Genomic DNA, 17,194 nt, shown 5'->3' with positions numbered 1-17,194 from the left:
GAGGATAATTTCACCACACTTAGTGTGTGTGTGACTATCGCTGGGACTTTAACTTTATCTTTGGGACAACGTCTTTAAAGTTTTGTAATCAATCAGAAATATCAAGCAACTAAAAAATGGATAAATTTGAAGAGTTTTTTTTTTTGTTTGTTTTTTTGCAATTTCCCATAATGCCTGGCAATGGATTCAAATAGGTATCATTTTGAAATGTTTGTTGGTTGGCTGTTTTTTTATGATATCAACAAAGTTCAGTGGGCAGGTTGTGTTGTGTGACATGTTTGTTGACTTTTGGTGCCAGTTGAATTTTTATTTTTAATTTTTTTTGCGCCATGACGAAGTAAGGTTTTTTGGATTGGGTTACAGAGGTTGATGCTGTGCATGTGGTTTCTGGAAAGTACACTTCATGGTCACTGGCCTGAGTCACTTACGTTGTCCACAAAATGGCGTCAAATAAGCACCTATCAAACTACCAAATATTAAAATGTGTCGGTCTCCAATCAGCTAAACAGACTCAATAACTCCACGGTGACATTTTGGTGAATTTACTGAGAAATTTGTGAAAGTGAAACAATACAAAAAGAATGCCATTGTATGTTAATAATACTACCACAGACACTTGTAAAGGTGTTTGCACATTAGCTAATGCCAACGACACTAGCTTGACTACATTAGGATAGCACGTACAAATATGCATGAAAGCACTCCTACAGACATCACACATGGTTTACCGTTTACCGTTTAGCAAGTAAGAATTGTTTAATTATATTTTTAAACTTACAAACGTTTGCTTGGAGTCATGAATTAAGAATCCATATGAGTAGAAACAGGATGGACGACCAGAAGACCAAACAAAGCTCAGTCTAAACAGAAGGGCAGTCCAGCACCTGCAATAAGTTAACTTGTCCAAAAGATGGTGCCATAGCACAGACAATAACACACCTATTCAGTGTTTGTGCTTGTCTTTTTGTTCTTACTATTTGCATTATGGTAGTCAGCGAAGAAACATCCATAGCCGCACTGTTTTATAAGCCTTAGAGTTCAAAGTGTAGGTAAAAAAATAGCGTCATATAGTCCTGAATTTACGGTAGTTTTAAACGAGCTAGTAATGACTGCTAAAACTTAGAATACACAGTTTAAAGAACGCCCCAACCGTCTTCAACCAATCAGCGGTCGACCGCACAGCTGCACCCCGCTAAGTTTCCAGGAACCTTTCCAAAGTCCCACCTTGCTACCAGGAACTGAATATCATTCCTGAGGAACTAAATCTACCCAGGTAGTTTTTAATTCACCTGGGTAAGTGGGGAAAGTTCCTGTTGAAGTTCTTGTGGTGAAAAAAAAAAATTGACAAGGTTACTTGCAAGCCTTTTTGAGGTAAAATGAATTATTCAGTCTCTAATCAAACCTTACATCGGACAGCCAGTGCATATTTAAACTGAAGAAGATGATGTCCTCCAAGGAATATGAAATAGTAACATAACCTTGCCGTTACAGGACTGTGTTTCCCAATCATACAATGCGGCGGCAGGAGGAGAACAAATCCGGTGGGCCACTTCACATCCTCCTGGTGGGGATTAGGCGAAGGTCGATACCTCTGCCCGTTCAACTCTTCTACCAGCAGCAGACGCCAGGTGCAGCATCCCCTCCTGTAGTTCGACATGAAGCCCCCGGAGGCCCCCAGGCTCCATCTCCAGGTAGAACAGAGAATTTGAATCATGTAAAAATGGTATGGGCATCTAAAATGATGCTTATATCTGCTGCAATCGGGACATGTGATAACTTTTGAAAATGAACCCGCTGTGTCTGTGTGATTAGGGGCACCTCCTGGGAATACACCACAGATGGCACGGACACCGGGTCCTACCCTCAACCCGGCGCAAACACCAACCAATACGCAGGCCGTAGTGCAGCAGGTCCGGCCCTGTCCAGTGGTTCAGATCCCAACACCAGCCCAGACCTCCCAGAACCACAGCCCCCAGAATCCTGTTGCCCAGGCCGCCGCTCAGCAACACTCCCCCATGCTCCCCACCGGGACCCCAGTCACGCTATTTCAACAGGTACCCCAGGGACACATACTTACGGCCCGGGTGCAAGGGGTCTGCCCGCCAATCTCCCAGCACCCGCCCCTGGCTCAAACCCCTCCCCTTACGGCACCACAAGGAGCGTCCCCCCAGATGGACTCTCAGTTCGCCGTGGCTACATCTGCACCCGCCTCTTCCATCCAAGCGTCATCCAGCTCTATGGGGTCACGTGTCACATTTCAGAATATTGCCCCCAAACCTGCGCCAAACCAGACCGCTGTGCCAGCAGCCGCCACCAACCAGCAGCCCCAACAGCAGGCGCAGAGTGTGGTAATAGTCAGTCCGAGCCCCCAACAGAACCCAGTCTACACCCCCGCTATACACCAAATTGTTCTCGCCAACCCTTCTGCCATTCCTGGCGCCCAGACTATCCAGATAGCGGGGCAGCCTGCAGCCCCTTCCAGCCCCTGCCCACCTGCTGCGTCCCAAACAAACCAGACCGTCAGCCACGCACTGTCCATGAAGAGGCATCAGCAGCAGACGGCGCTTCAAATGATTCCGCAAACTCCTCCACCTCAGCCTACCTCCTCCGAGTCCAGCTTGATCAAACAGCTTCTGCTTCCAAAACGAGGGCCTTCGACGCCGGGCGGGAAGCTCATCCTTCCCGCGCCCCAGGTGCCCCCTCCCAACAGCACGATAGCCCCCAGTTCGCAGGTCATCTACCAGGCGGCCTACAACACCCAGGGCCCCTCGCCGCAGCCTCAGCAGCTCAACGTTCAGCTGGTTCCCGGTCAAGTCCAGCTCTTGCCAGGACAGCTCATCTCAACGAGCAGTCCGGCGACAATCATCCAGGCCCCCATGGCGACTGGACAAGTCACGTTTACTGTGGTCCCCAACACTGGCTTCACCACGTCGACCGCGGCAATCACCGCGGTCAGCGCCGTGGCCTCGAGCGTCCCCCAGCCTCCCTTGTCGACTGCCACCGCTGTTCCACCGGCGCCGCCGAATCCGCTTCGAGGCGACAAGATCATCTGTCAAAAGGAGGAGGAGGCCAAGGACGCGACCGGGTTGCACATTCACGAGCGAAAAATCGAGGTGATGGAAAACTCGTCTTTGCCGGACGGGGACTCATCCAACAGGAAAACCAGTAACGGCGAGGTTGGAGTCGGTGCCAAGCTGCTAAATGGTCAGAAGTGCATGGAGTCTGATCTACCTCCATACCACTCAGGGAACACCCAGGGGGCACGAAACGGCCCTGCTGGGGAGAGTCCCCCTGCTAATGGGAAGCAGGCCCTCTCCCCTGGACTTGACACCCCTTTGGAGGGGCACCCCGACTGTAAAAAGACTCTGGTCAACGGGGTGTGTGACGTGGATCGGGGTGACAGTGGGGTCATCAACAGAATCATTCCAAATCACGTTGCTTCCAAACAGTACTTGGGGAACGGGGACGTGGGTCCTACAGAGAGGAGTCACAGCGCGGCCCCACCTGCTCCCAGTCCTCCCCTGCAACAGGACACTGCCAAAGCCCAGCAGACCGAGCGCATGGCCAACGGACCTCAGACCGCCGGCACCAGGCCTCCCTCGGAACTGTCAAACGGACCTTTGGGGCCGGGCCACGCCGTGCCTGTGCTGAGGCAGCAACTGCTGCCCAATCCCTCCCTCCCCCCCACTCTCCCCGTCGCCTCCCCTGCCAACGGCGTCGCCTCGGAAGCCCGGGGCCTCAAGCGGCCGGCCGAGAACGAGGATCGCACGGCGGCGACCCCGTCCTCGGGGATCCCCAATAAAGTGGGAGTGCGGATCATTACCATCAGCGACCCCAACAACGCCGGCAACAGCTCCACCATGGTGGCCGTGCCGGCGGGAACTGACCCCAGCACCGTAGCCAAAGTAGCAATCGAGAACGCCACTCAGCAGAGGAACTGCTCGCCCACGCTGGCCGCCGGCACAACGGTGAGTTACTCCTTAGGATCCTTGGTCCATATGTACGTTATAAACATTGATGCTTGCTTTTTGGAGGTTAAGAAGGCGAGGCCAGTTAAGACCATGTGGCTCTCACTGATACACGCCTCCTAGAACAAAGATGCTTAGAGAACAACTGAAACCACGAGAGCTTTTCGGTTACATCTCAGCCTACAATAAATACCAGTTGTATATGATTTAGTACAGGAGTGTCCAAAAAGAGGCCCGGGGGGCCATTTTGTTACGGCCCACGTCACATTTTCAAAATATTAGAATAAAAGAGCAGACGGATGAAATGTAACAAAAAAAAGTTTCAATGTTGACTCTAATACAGTGGTTCTTAACCTTGTTGGATGTACCGTACCCCACCAGAATCATATGTGCATTCACCGAACCCTTCTGCAGTGAAAAATGTCGGGTCAAATGTAGAGGACAAATTTCACCAGACTTAGCGTGTGTGTGACAATCATTGGTACTTTAACTTTAAAATACACACAGGAAGTGATCGCCGATATAAATAGTTTGTCTGCGTCAGCGCTTATAATAACAATATCACTAATACTTGTTAATATTCAAGCCACCAAGTGTAAATGGAGTATTGTTGGTTTTTCCCATTGGCTCCGCTGCAAGTAGACTTTTATTTACGTTTATTTAGTATTTAAAATACAAAAAAATCTATCCAACTGGTCATGTCTTTCATAATGATTGTGAACAACAGGCATAATTCCCCAAAAAAGTGCAGTTCCCTTTTAAGGCTCCAATTACTTCACATCAAATATTACACTTTGAAAATGTTGAGGGGTGATGCATATTTGGTGCTTTTGCCATTCAAAACAAGAAAAAGGGCATAAAAAGGGCGTTATAAGAATAAACGTAATATGGACAGATCTGAAGTTTATTTAGGGGTTTTGGCCGCGGGATCAGGTCTCTGCTTTTTTGCAGATGATGTGGTCCTGATGGCCTTATCTGGCCGGCATCTTTAGCTATCACTGGATCGGTTCGCAGCAGAGTGTGAAGCGACCGGAATGAGGATCAGCACCTCCTAGTCCGAGTCCATGGTTCTCACCCGGAAAAGGGTGGAGTGCCATCTCCGGGTTGGGGAGGAGACCCTGCCCCAAGTGAAGGAGTTCAAGTACCTAGGAGTCTTGTTCACGAGTGGGGAAAGAGTGGATCGTGAGATCGACAGGCGGATCGGTGCGGCGTCTTCAGTAATGCGGATGTTGTACCGATTCGTTGTGGTGAACAAGGAGCTGAGCCGGAAGGCAAAGCTCTCAATTTACCGGTCGATCTACGTTCCCATCCTCACGTATGGTCATGAGCTTTGGGTCATGACCGAAAGGATAAGATCACGGGTACAAGCGGCCGAAATGAGTTTCCTCCGCCGGGTGGCGGGGCTCTCCCTTAGAGATAGGGTGAGAAGCTCTGTCATCCCGGAGGAGCTCAAAGTAAAGCCGCTGCTCATCCACATCGAGAGGAGCCAGATAAGGTGGCTCGGGCATCTGGTCAGGATGTCACCCGAGCGCCTCCCTAGGGAAGTGTTTAGGGCACGTCCAACCGGTAGGAGGCCACGGGGAAGACCCAGGATATGTTGGAAGACTATGTCTCCCGGCTGGCCTGGGAACGCCTCGGGATCCCCCGGGAAGAGCTGGACGGAGTGGCTGGGGAGAGGGAAGTCTGGGCTTCCCTGCTTAGGCTGCTGCCCCCGCGACCCGACCTCGGATAAGCCGAGGAAGATGGATGGATGGATTTAGGGATTTAAGCGTTGGGAAAGAAAAAAATACTTATTTTACACTTTTGTGTCCCTGTGACCAAACTTGAGGGGAGTCCTAAAGGTTAAAAAAAATCTTAATTGTAAAGGATTTGAATATGAAAATGGCCCCCGCATGTTTTGACTTTTTCCCCGTGGAAAAAAAGTTTGGACACCCCTGGTTTAGGATTAGTCATAATGCTGTGTTGTCTTCTCCAGCCTACTGTTACCCCATCCCCGCCCCCTCCGACCCAGCCCGCAAATGTCAACAGTCCTCATCTCCCCCCAACACAGCAAGCCCCCACAGCACCGCCGGAGCAGAACAGGAAAGCAGGACAGAACTTCAAATGTTTTTGGCAGTCCTGTAAACGGTAGGATTCACAGCAGACACCGAAGGATTGCTTGAAGAAAAAAAAGTGTCCCTCATTCCCGGTGTTGTCCCCTACAAGGTGGTTTGAGACGCCGTCGAAAGTGTTTTACCACGCGGCAACGCAGCACGGTGGAAAGGATGTGTACGGAGGCCATTGTCAGTGGGAGGGATGTGATCCTTTTCCACGGCAGAGACTGTCATTCATCACGCATCTACAGGTACACAACGCGCAGCTCACCTTTCAGCCTCTCACAAAATTTAGAGGCAGGGCAATATGGCTGGAAACTGAATCACAATTTAACATCGGTCGATATTGATGATGATTATTTTTATGAGAAAAATATATCAAATGTAAACCTTTTTATTTCAAATGTAACCTTTCTCTGATTATAATCCCCTCAGCTATCAAGGCAGAAAGGAAATGTCTACACAAGCATGGAAAACACTCACACAATGTCAACAAAATAGTCAAATCACATTGAACTAGAATTATACAGTATACCGGTACTAGTATAGTACCGCCATACTAACGGATCATATTCAGTACTATACCGCTTCTAAAAAGTACCGGTGGCCCCCCCCTCTTTTTTTTTTAACAGGTATGACGGCGCGTTGTCACGTCGTGACATTGCTGGTTTTACGAGCAGAGGAGCATGTTCGGCAGAGCGCACACACATAGTACTTACAAGCAGACAGTGTGTAGACAGAAAAGGGAGAATGGACGCATTTTGGCGTAAAAAGTAAAGATAAAGATGAAGTTATAACACTGAAACACCCTCAGGAAGAGGTGTTTTAAGACTGTTTTTCAACCAATGTGCCGCGACACTAGTGTGCCGTGAGATACAGTCTGGTGTGCCGTGGCCCGTGAGAGATTATTTAATTTCACATATTTGGGTTAAAAACATTTTTGCAAATTATAGGCTGCAAATGATGTGTTTTTGAGTGTCGGTGCTGTCTAGAGCTTAGCAGCGTAACCGTGTAATACTCTTCCATATCAATAGGTGGCAGCCGGTAGCTAATTGCTTTGTAAATGCGGGTAAAAAGGTGTCTTATGCTTAAACCAAAAATAAACAAAGGGGAGTGCCTTTTAAAAAAGGCATTGAAGCTTAGGGAAGGCTACACTGTAAAAAAAAATTCTGTACAAAAACGGTAATCTATTGGCAGCTACAGCTGCCAAACGAAAACCACAAAATTAAAATAAAACTTTGTAAACCAAATAATGATCAAAAACATTATATTTACAGAAATTTTCATGAAACGTTTTGCGGAGAAATATCGTAATTTTACAGATTTTTACTAAATTATTAAGATCAATCACCTTTAGTAAAGTGATGATGCAAACAGTTCTGCAGAAAAATACCTTTATTCTACAGAGTTTTTCCAAATTATTATGATCAACCACCTTTAATGAAGTGACAATGCTGGCAGTTCCACAGAAAAATACCATTATTTTACAGATTTTTTCTGAATTGTTAGGATCAGGGGTCTCACATTAACTTTACCGGGGGGGGTAATGGATGCAGGAACTTGGTGCATGGGGGTTCCACCTTCTATGTATGGCTATCCCACCGAAATAACATACTTACCGATCCTACCGCGTGACTTGCAGTGACCCTCTCGTAGGATTGACACGATGTTCGCCGGACAAATATATTATGAGCGTACCGTGACAGCGCGATATCCCCCTCTGCGTACGCTCTTTCACCGGACCAACAACGTGCCGAATTTAACACGTGATGTGTCTGGCTTTGACAGACGTATAATAGAGATTGCAATACATACTTGACCAACAGCCACACAGGTCACACTGACGGTGGCCGTACAAACAACTTTAACACTGTTACAAATATGCGCCACACTGTGTAGCCACATCAAACAAGAATGACAAACACATTTCGGGAGAACATCTTCACCGTAACACAACATAAACACAAGAGAACAATTACCCAGAACCCCATGTGTTACAATATACACCCCCGCTACCACCCAAACCCGCCCACCTCAACCGACGCACGGAGGGCTGATGTGGGGTTTGGAGGTGGGGGTGTATATTGTAACACATGGGGTTCTGGGTAATTGTTCTCTTGTGTTTATGTTGTGTTACGGTGAAGATGTTCTCCTGAAATGTGTTTGTCATTCTTGTTTGATGTGGCTACACAGTGTGGCGCATATTTGTAACAGTGTTAAAGTTGTTGGTACCGCCACTGTCAGTGTGACCTGTGTGGCTGTTGGCTGTGATCAAGTATGTCTTGCAGTCACCAACTTATGGCATATTACAGAGAAAAATGTTAAATTGTTAGTATGAGCATAAACCTTTATATAACAGGCTACATATATTTTTCGACTTGAATGTAAAAATACACATAAATATTAAAAAAATAAGACTTATCTTAAAATTACATATAAAACTGTTAGATTGTTAGTATGGACATAGACTTTTATATAACAAGTTACATATTTAATGAAAGTTAATTACTGTAATTTTACATGAATTTGAAAGTAATTTGAGAAAACAGAAAATTATATGTATAATTCATTTGGTATTTTTCTGTAAAAAAAAATAAAAATATACATAATTTGTCATTACTGGCATATTACTTAAAATAACAGGCGGTTTGTTTATTTACAGATGATGTCTTCAATTCTACAGTTTTATAACCTATTTAAAAAAAAATTGAAAATTACAGTAGAAATTTAGAGTAAATTAACCATAATAATAGGATTTTTTTTTTTTTACAGTGTATGCAGAACGAAACTAAAACTGAATGCTGGACGATAGCAAAAATTTGCTGTGGACCAATGACGTCCACAAAGTACATCCAAACATGACATGACAATCAACAATATCCCCACAAAGAAGGATTAAAAACAACTGAAATATTATTGATTGCTAAAACAAAGTAGACGCAGGAAACAAAAGACATGAAACTGCCACAGGAAAATACCAAAAAAAGAAAAAAAGCCAACAAAATAGGAGTGAAAGACAAGAAGTAAAACACTACACAGGAAAACAGCAAACAAGTCCAAATAAGTCAGGGTGTGATGTGACAGTACACCTATTTTGAGACAAGAGCTATATTGATGCATGATTGGTTATGGTTTATAGTCATATCCAACAATTGCGACAATGACTTTTAACTGTCAACTGAGCTTGATTTCTGCTGGTGGTGTGCTTCCGGATTTTTTCAACGCAAAAAGTGTGCCTTGGCTCAAAAAAGGTCGAAAAACACTGCTTTAAGATATGGCTCGCTAGCTAACATCCATCCGCAGTCGGCAGTGTTTTAGTTACTTCTAAATCACTAATCCTCACCTCCAGGGTGACAAAAAAGTAAGTTCTTTACAAGGAACATTATCACTGGAGGAAGAGAAATAGCTAAACACTACATACCATAGGAGGATACAATAGCTCACTGGTGACACAATTTAACAAATGCCATGGTAGGATCTACACCTGACATCCACTGTAATGATACCAAGTACAATAGTATATCTCGTTGATACTACTATGATTACATCGATATGTTTTACTGTCACAAAATCTTTTTTCTCTTTTAAAAAAAAATCATACTATGTTTATAAACTCATGAAATACGTCCCTGGACACATAAGAACTTAAATTATGACCAATGTATGACCCTGTAACTACTTGGTATCGGATTGATACCTACATTTATGGTATCACCCAAAATGTATGTAAAAGTATCAAAGAAAAGAAAAGTATCAAAGAAAAGAATAGTGATTATTACATTTTAACAGAAGTGTAGATGTAACATGTTAAAACCGTAAATAAGCGGATATTAACAGTAAATGAACAAGTAGATAAATAATACATTTTTTACCACTTTGATAGAATGATAAATGACACAATATGTTACCGCACACGTCAGCAGACTCCTTGGGAGTCTTTGTTTGTTTACTTACTAATAAAACACAAGTTGTCTAGTATGTCCAATATTTTATTTAGGGACAAAGTTTTAATAAGAAACAGATGTTTTATGTACCCTAAGATTGTTTTTGTCAAAATAAGGCCAATAATGCCATTTTCCGTGTTCTCCTTAATTTAGAAAAGTATCGAAATATATTTTGGCACCGGGACAACCTACATTGAACACTTAAAAAAAAGCTCTTAAAAGGAAGGTGCAGAAATAAGGAGTATGTAAGCAATGCTTCAAAAAGTAACAACATACTGCAAAATGTAGACAGAAACCTGAGAAGAACTATTTTCTGCAGGTTTAGTGGCAGGAAGTTACAGATGTGTAACATCTATTTGCTCTGTTATTATAAGAAATGTATGTGATGCAGTAATTATCATTTAAATATTATTGTACCAAGTTAATAATATTTAAAGAAGCACATTTTTTTATATTTTGTTATTTAGTTTATTTATACAGCACTGCACTTAAGTTACCACCTGTTGTTTTTGTATACCAGAATAGGAAACGGACGAGGGTTTAAAAAAAAGAAAAAGGTAAGCGCAGCTAAGGACTGCAGTTCGTTTAAAATAAATTCCACAAACCACCGTACTGTCGAGGTGACTTTTCTACGACAAAAGATGGTGCAACCAAACTTGATACTTTTATGTGATTGGACGTTAGTGTGTCACTTCCACTGATCAGTGATCACTTCCTGTTTTGCTTGGTTATCAGAGCACGAGTGCCATTGTTCATGCAGCCAACCGGTTTCCTCCGACAAATATAATAATAATTTAAAAAACGAAATATATATATATATATATATATATATATATATATATATATATATATATATATATATATATATATATATATATATATACATATATATATATATATATACATACGTATATATATATATACATATGTATATATATATATACATATGTATATATATATATACACACTAAATATGTTTATTTAAATAATAATAAATGTATATATGATGTATTTTTTAATTTAAAAAATATATTGGATTTTATTGCATTTTTTAAAAATGTCTTTTTTTTTTTACAACTACCACCGTGTTTTCCGCATTATAGAATGCACCCGTATATAAGCTGCAATGACTAAATATCAGAAAAACATTTTTATTCCCCCATAAATTAGCCGCACAGGGCTATAAACTGCAGATCTATATGTTAAAATTAGGTATTTACAAAGAAAGATTTAGAAAATGTTTACCGTAATTGATTTTTTAGTTGATTGTTTCCAAACGGTGTCTGTAAAACAGCTGATCAAACAAAACAAAAGTCATCGTCATGGACCAACTAGCTGCGCAAGATTGCTTTCCAATCAGCTAAACAGACTCAATAACTCCTCAGTGATGTTTTGGTGAATGTACTGAAGAATTTGTGAAACTGAAACAATACAACAAAAAAATGCGGTTGTAAGTTAATAATACTAACACAGACACGTGTAAACGTGTTAACCTATTAGCCAATCAATGCTAATGATGATAGCTTCATTACATTATGTACAAATATGTATGAAAACACTCCCACAGACATCACACATGGGACGGTTTAGTAAGTAAGAATTGTTTTAGTTATATTGTAAAACTTATAAACGTTGCTTGGAGTGATGAATCATTTAGAGTAGAAACGCTACGGTCTCTTCACAGCTCTATACGGAAGAGCACTGCAGCACCTGCAGTCGTCCAAAAGATGGCGCCACACACAAACACCAACGCACCTTTTCAGTGTATTTGCTTGTTGTTTTTTAAAAACAACTTGTTTCCTGGGCGTCAGCGAAGAAATATCCATAAATTAGTCGCACCGTTTTGTAAGCCGCAGGTCTCAAAGCGTAGGAAGAAGTAGCGGCTTATAGTCTGGTATTTGCAGTTACTATATTGAATTAAAATTGCTTGTCTGTCTGAGGAATTTGTTTGGCGTTCAGGCTTGTCACTTACCGCTCTCTCATCTACATGTACACAAAGGGAGCAGTAGGGCTGGGCCATATGGCCTTTTTTTAATATCGCAATATTTTTAGCCCATGTCACGATACATGATATATATCTCCATATTTTGCCTTAACCTTGAATGAACACTTGATGCATATAATCCCAGCAGTATGATGATTCTATGTGTCTACATTAAAACATTCTTCTTCATACTGCATTGATACATGCTCAGTTTAAACTTTAATGCAGAGAAGGAAATCACAACTAAGTCAATTTAGGAAAAGTGTATTTATTAATCAGTTATTAAGCAGTGGCACAAACATTCATGTCATTTCCAAAACAGAAAGTGCAAGATTGTCAGAGACATTTTAAAAGAAGCTATGAGTGCACTTTTGTGCATGATGTCACTAAGATGATGTATCAAAAAAACACTAAAGTGAAATGTACTTTTTGTACAGAACGCCATTACAATAGTTAAAACAAATAAAGTGCACTTTTGTGCATGATGTCACCCAAGATATTTCAATAACTGTCAAATAAAAATGAGCTGCATAATAGGAAATCAAATCGCTATGTGGTGGGTTACTGCGGACGTCATCTCCTAATGTTCACTTTTTTTTTCATATGGTGTTGATGTGGAAATGGTTGCCTCGGCATTTTGTTGCGGTGTCACCGAACGGAGATGTTGACATGCGGAGTAAACACTCTTCATTCTCTAGCAGGTGACTTTTCAAATGATGCTACATATTAGCAGTAATGCTACTTTTTGTAGCAACACTTTTGCCCCGCACTTGACAAATTACGGTTGTCTGTCAGACATTTTCCCACTTGAAGCCAAACCACCGCCAGACGATGGATGCTGTTTTTCTTGGGAATTAATTATTCTTTCATTTTTTACCGCGAGGGCGTAATACGTGTGTGGCGTATGATGTGACAAGAAAGAGTGAGAAGAGCCTGTAGTGTAATGCCCGCAGCTAAAAGCAACTGCGTGAGAAAATATACTCCAATATCACCATATAGTCATTTACTATATCGCACAGGGACAAACCCGCGATTTATCGAGTATATCTATATATCGCCCAGCCCTAATTTTAAGTGTTGTACATGCATAGAAATGTTTTGAATTAGATTTTCCTCAAAGGTTATATTTCTCCTCTTTAGTAGAGAATGATTGTTTTACATTCTTGTGTAGCAGGTTATAGTTTGCTTTGTATATCATTTAGCTGTTTGCTAAATCATCTAACTTTAATATTTTTGACTCAATAAATACATTGAAAAAAACTAATATACTTATCAAGAAATGTCTTTGCAGGGCCACTAAATAAATGATACACGTGTCATGGCTGACCACGAGTTAGCTTGATTTTAATGTTAAAACATATAATGTTTGACACCCATTTCAACTTGTCTCCCTCCAGGATAAGCACTGTTCTCGGGACGCTTTGCTAGCTGCACTCAAACTGGAGGAACAGCAAGCCCAGCCAAGTCCCAACCAGACTTCTTCCCAGTACGTCCCATGTGGATTGTTATGATTGATTGACACTCAGGGTTTGCAAATTGGGATGTGGCAGCTTGAGGAAAATGAACGTTTCAAACCTGTTAACTTACTTTTGAGTTATGTCAAAGTAAAGTAATAGATTTTCATCAATCAAAGTTATTTATATAGCCCTAAATCACACATGTCTTTTGATATCCTACATTGAGTAATGCAGCAAAGTAATTTGATAGTAGGCTCGCTGTGCCACTTTGCTTTAAACCAGGGGTGTCCAAAGTTTTTGACTGGGGGTGTCCAAACTTTTTGACTGCGGGGGCCACATTGTGCTTAGAAAATTTGGCTCGGGGCCAAAAGCGGACTGCATGTAAAGTATAAAGTAATTTGTGTGTGTGTATGTGTATATATATATATATATATATATATATATATGTACATATGCATATGTGTGTGTGTATATATATATAGTGTGTGTGTGTGTGTGTATATATATATTTGTATTTGTGTGTATATAAATATATATATATATATATTACATTGTTATAACAATATAATGAATATATAATTATCAATATTGTTTAAGAGTATGTGATAAAGAAGTGCAGAGAGAGCATTTTGCATTTTTCCCATTGTCCCTTGTAATGGATTTAAATGGGTGTGATTTAAATTTTCTTTTTCATGCTGTTTTTTTTTTTTAGTAATATCCTCAAAATTTTTTTTTAGTAATATCCTCAAATTTTAATGAGCAGAATGTGTTTGTAGATTTTTTTGTGGTGATGGAATTTTTTATTTTTTTTGCACCATGACCAGTGAAGGTTGTTTTGATTGGGTCTTTTATGTGAACGCTGTGCACGGAATTGTATTGACGTGCAATTAATGGCCACTGTTACCTTCGTTGGCCACCAGGTAGTGATAAAATGGCAACTCTCGACTGCTGACTTTTTATATATATAATGTGAAAACACCACGCCCCAGCCAAAGTGCTTGTTGGACACTCCTGCTTTAAACAAACATGCAGCATGAATGTTTGATTGGAAATGTTCATGTGACCTTCCTGTGTGCAAAGGACGCCGCCAGTGGCAGGCAGTAGTACACCGGCAGCGCGACCAGCGAAAGCGATCGCCAATCATCCGAGCGCAGCTCTCATGGCACTCCGCAGAGGCTCTCGAAACCTGGTCTTCAGGGACTTCACGGTGAGTGGGACTCCTTTTAATTCCTCAACTTTTGCCAAACCTCAGACTCCAGCCACTTTGTTGATGCATCATAAATGAATATTTACTGTAGATTCTGTTTTGATTGAGCACGGAAGTATAGTCATGGTATGGTATGCACTAAAACAGGTGTGTTAAACTTGTTTTTATTGAGGGCCTCATCTCAATAATGGTTGCCTAATCAACATTATGCATGCGGGTAATAACCTGTGATTAATCATTTAGGAGATGCTTTGGCCATACTCTCTGATTGGTTAAAAACTTTTGCGTCTGACTTTGTAACTGAGTTAGCCATACGCTCTCTGTACACAGCTCTGGTTTATGGTGTGTTTTGTTGTTTGTTGCGCCCTAAAAAGTGTTAATGCTATAAATATTGCAGCTGTTTGATTGTAACATGCATCCTAGAAGTAGTTTTTGTTAACACAGTTGGTGTGGAAATCGCTAATGTTAAGCAGTAGCATGTCAATAGCAAAGCCCACGTATATTAGCTTCAAGCTAGCATATTTTTGGAAAGATTTAACCATACTTAGTTTGAAGCGTTTTTTGTTTTTTTTAATCAATGACTTTGTTGGCATTTAAAATTGAAACATTACCTAGAGCAGTGGTGTCAAACTTGTTTTCATTGAGGGCCACATCGCACTACTGTCTGTTTTCAGAGGGTTGCTTTTTTTCAAAGTTAATGAAAATTTTGCATGCAGGCAATAACCTGATTAATCGAAATTCAAATTGAGCTCATTTAAAAAAATATATATATATAATTTGACAGCATTGATATAAATGTGTAGCAGTAATCACCTCATATTATTACATCATTGCCTATGCACTCGATCAGAAGATTTTTTTTAATGTACAAACTGTTGTCTTTACTAACCTATTTTTGTAATACACTATATAATAATGTCATATTTGGCATGATTAGATAATAAGGTTTAGAAGATATGCAAAATCGAAAAATTTATTTGTATTTAGTAGAGATGTCCGATAATGGCTTTTTTGTCGATATCACGATATTGTACAACTCTTAATTACCGATACCGATATCTTAGGGGTGTAACGGTACACAAAAATTTCGGTTCGGTACGTACCTCGGTTTAGAGTTCACGGTTCGGTTCATTTTCGGTACAGTAAGAAAACAACAAAATATACATTTTTGGGTTATTTATTTACCAAATTTGTAAACAATGGCTTTATCCTTTTAACATTGGGAACACTATAATAATTCTGCCCATGTTAATCCACATTAAACTGCCTCAAGTTGTTGCTTTGATTAAATAAAATGACAAAACCTTTCTTCTACATATAAAAAGTGCAACATTAAACAGTTTCAAGTCAACTCATCATGCTTAATTAATTACAGCATTTGGGAAGCCTCTAGTTTTCTTTTTCTTTATGTAAATGTTATATTTTTGTCAACATGTGATAACAGGGACCCTGCCATTCAAAACTAGGCTGCTACATTGCTAATGATTAATGTAACTATAGCTGAAAAAATAGTACAATAGCAATAGGAGAGACTATTCATCCCTGGACACCATAGACTTCATGTTAGTTCATGTGAAATAACAGACAGACAGGGTTTTGCTGCCCTTAACACACACACACACACACACACACACACAGCAAAATGAGCTAACGTTGCGATAAAAGCTACATAGCTTTCACCTCAAGCCAGAACTGTGAGTGAGCTGAGCTGCAGTTTAAGTTTCTAGAAGGTCAACGGGCTCATAGTGATGCTAGTAGTAGTTGTGAATGGGAAGTGTTTTTTATAATTTGGGGAGAGTAGGATGTCCGCTGCTAAACACGTATCTGCTCGACACTGAAGCATTGACAACATGCGTTCTGAATACGCACTGTTGATTGGCTTTGTATGTAACCAATCAGATGGTTGTGTGGGCGGGACAATGCTGGGTGCTCACTGCTCAGACAGAGGCAGAAAGCAGAGCAGCTTGTTAAGACTTTAGCTTACAAACTCGTTCGATACACCTCCGAACCGGACTGAAACCCCCGTACCGAAACGGTTCAATACAAATACACGTACTGTTACACCCCTACGTTATCTACATCTGTGGAATTAACACATTATTATGCCTAATTTTGTTGTGATTCCCCGCTGGATGCTTAAAACAATGTAACAAGGTTTTCCAAAATAAAACAACTCAAGTTATGGAAACAAATGCCAACATGGCACTGCCATATTTATTATTGAAGTCACAAAGTACATTTTTTTTTTTTTACATGCCTCAAAACAGCAGCTTGGAATTTGGAGCATGCTCTCCCTGAGAGAGCAGGAGGAGGTTGAGGTGGGCGGCGGGGGGTGTATATCGTAGCGTCCTGGAAGAGTTATTGCTGCAAAGGCTGCTGGGTATTTGTTCTGTTGTGTTATGGTGTGGATGTTCTCCCGAAATGTGTTTGTCATTCTTGTTTGGTGTGGCTTCACAGTGTGGCGCATATTTGTAGCAGTCTCAAAGATTGCGGCCACTCTGGGTGACCTGTATGGCTGTTGACCCAGTATGCCTTGCATTC

The 17,194-nt window shown here is 41.3% G+C and overlaps 1 protein-coding gene across 3 annotated transcripts in view; it reads left to right on the top strand.

The window, feature by feature from the left end:
- The window catches only part of arid2 (AT-rich interactive domain 2), an 89,743-nt gene that overhangs the window by 67,276 nt on the left and 5,273 nt on the right, over positions 1-17,194 (top strand). For 2 of the 3 annotated variants that reach the window (XM_061914020.1, XM_061914021.1), the window contains exons 14-19: positions 1,492-1,691; positions 1,813-3,968; positions 5,944-6,095; positions 6,174-6,312; positions 13,387-13,475; positions 14,527-14,653. In XM_061914020.1, the coding sequence (XP_061770004.1) occupies positions 1,492-1,691; positions 1,813-3,968; positions 5,944-6,095; positions 6,174-6,312; positions 13,387-13,475; positions 14,527-14,653 (2,863 nt within the window). The remainder of the gene's footprint in view (positions 1-1,491; positions 1,692-1,812; positions 3,969-5,943; positions 6,096-6,173; positions 6,313-13,386; positions 13,476-14,526; positions 14,654-17,194) is intronic. The other variant, XM_061914022.1, reaches the window with a different exon arrangement.

The sequence above is a fragment of the Nerophis ophidion genome, linkage group LG10 (assembly GCF_033978795.1).
Source record: "Nerophis ophidion isolate RoL-2023_Sa linkage group LG10, RoL_Noph_v1.0, whole genome shotgun sequence".
NCBI lineage: Eukaryota > Metazoa > Chordata > Actinopteri > Syngnathiformes > Syngnathidae > Nerophis > Nerophis ophidion.
This window is presented reverse-complemented; position numbering and strand designations above follow the sequence as displayed.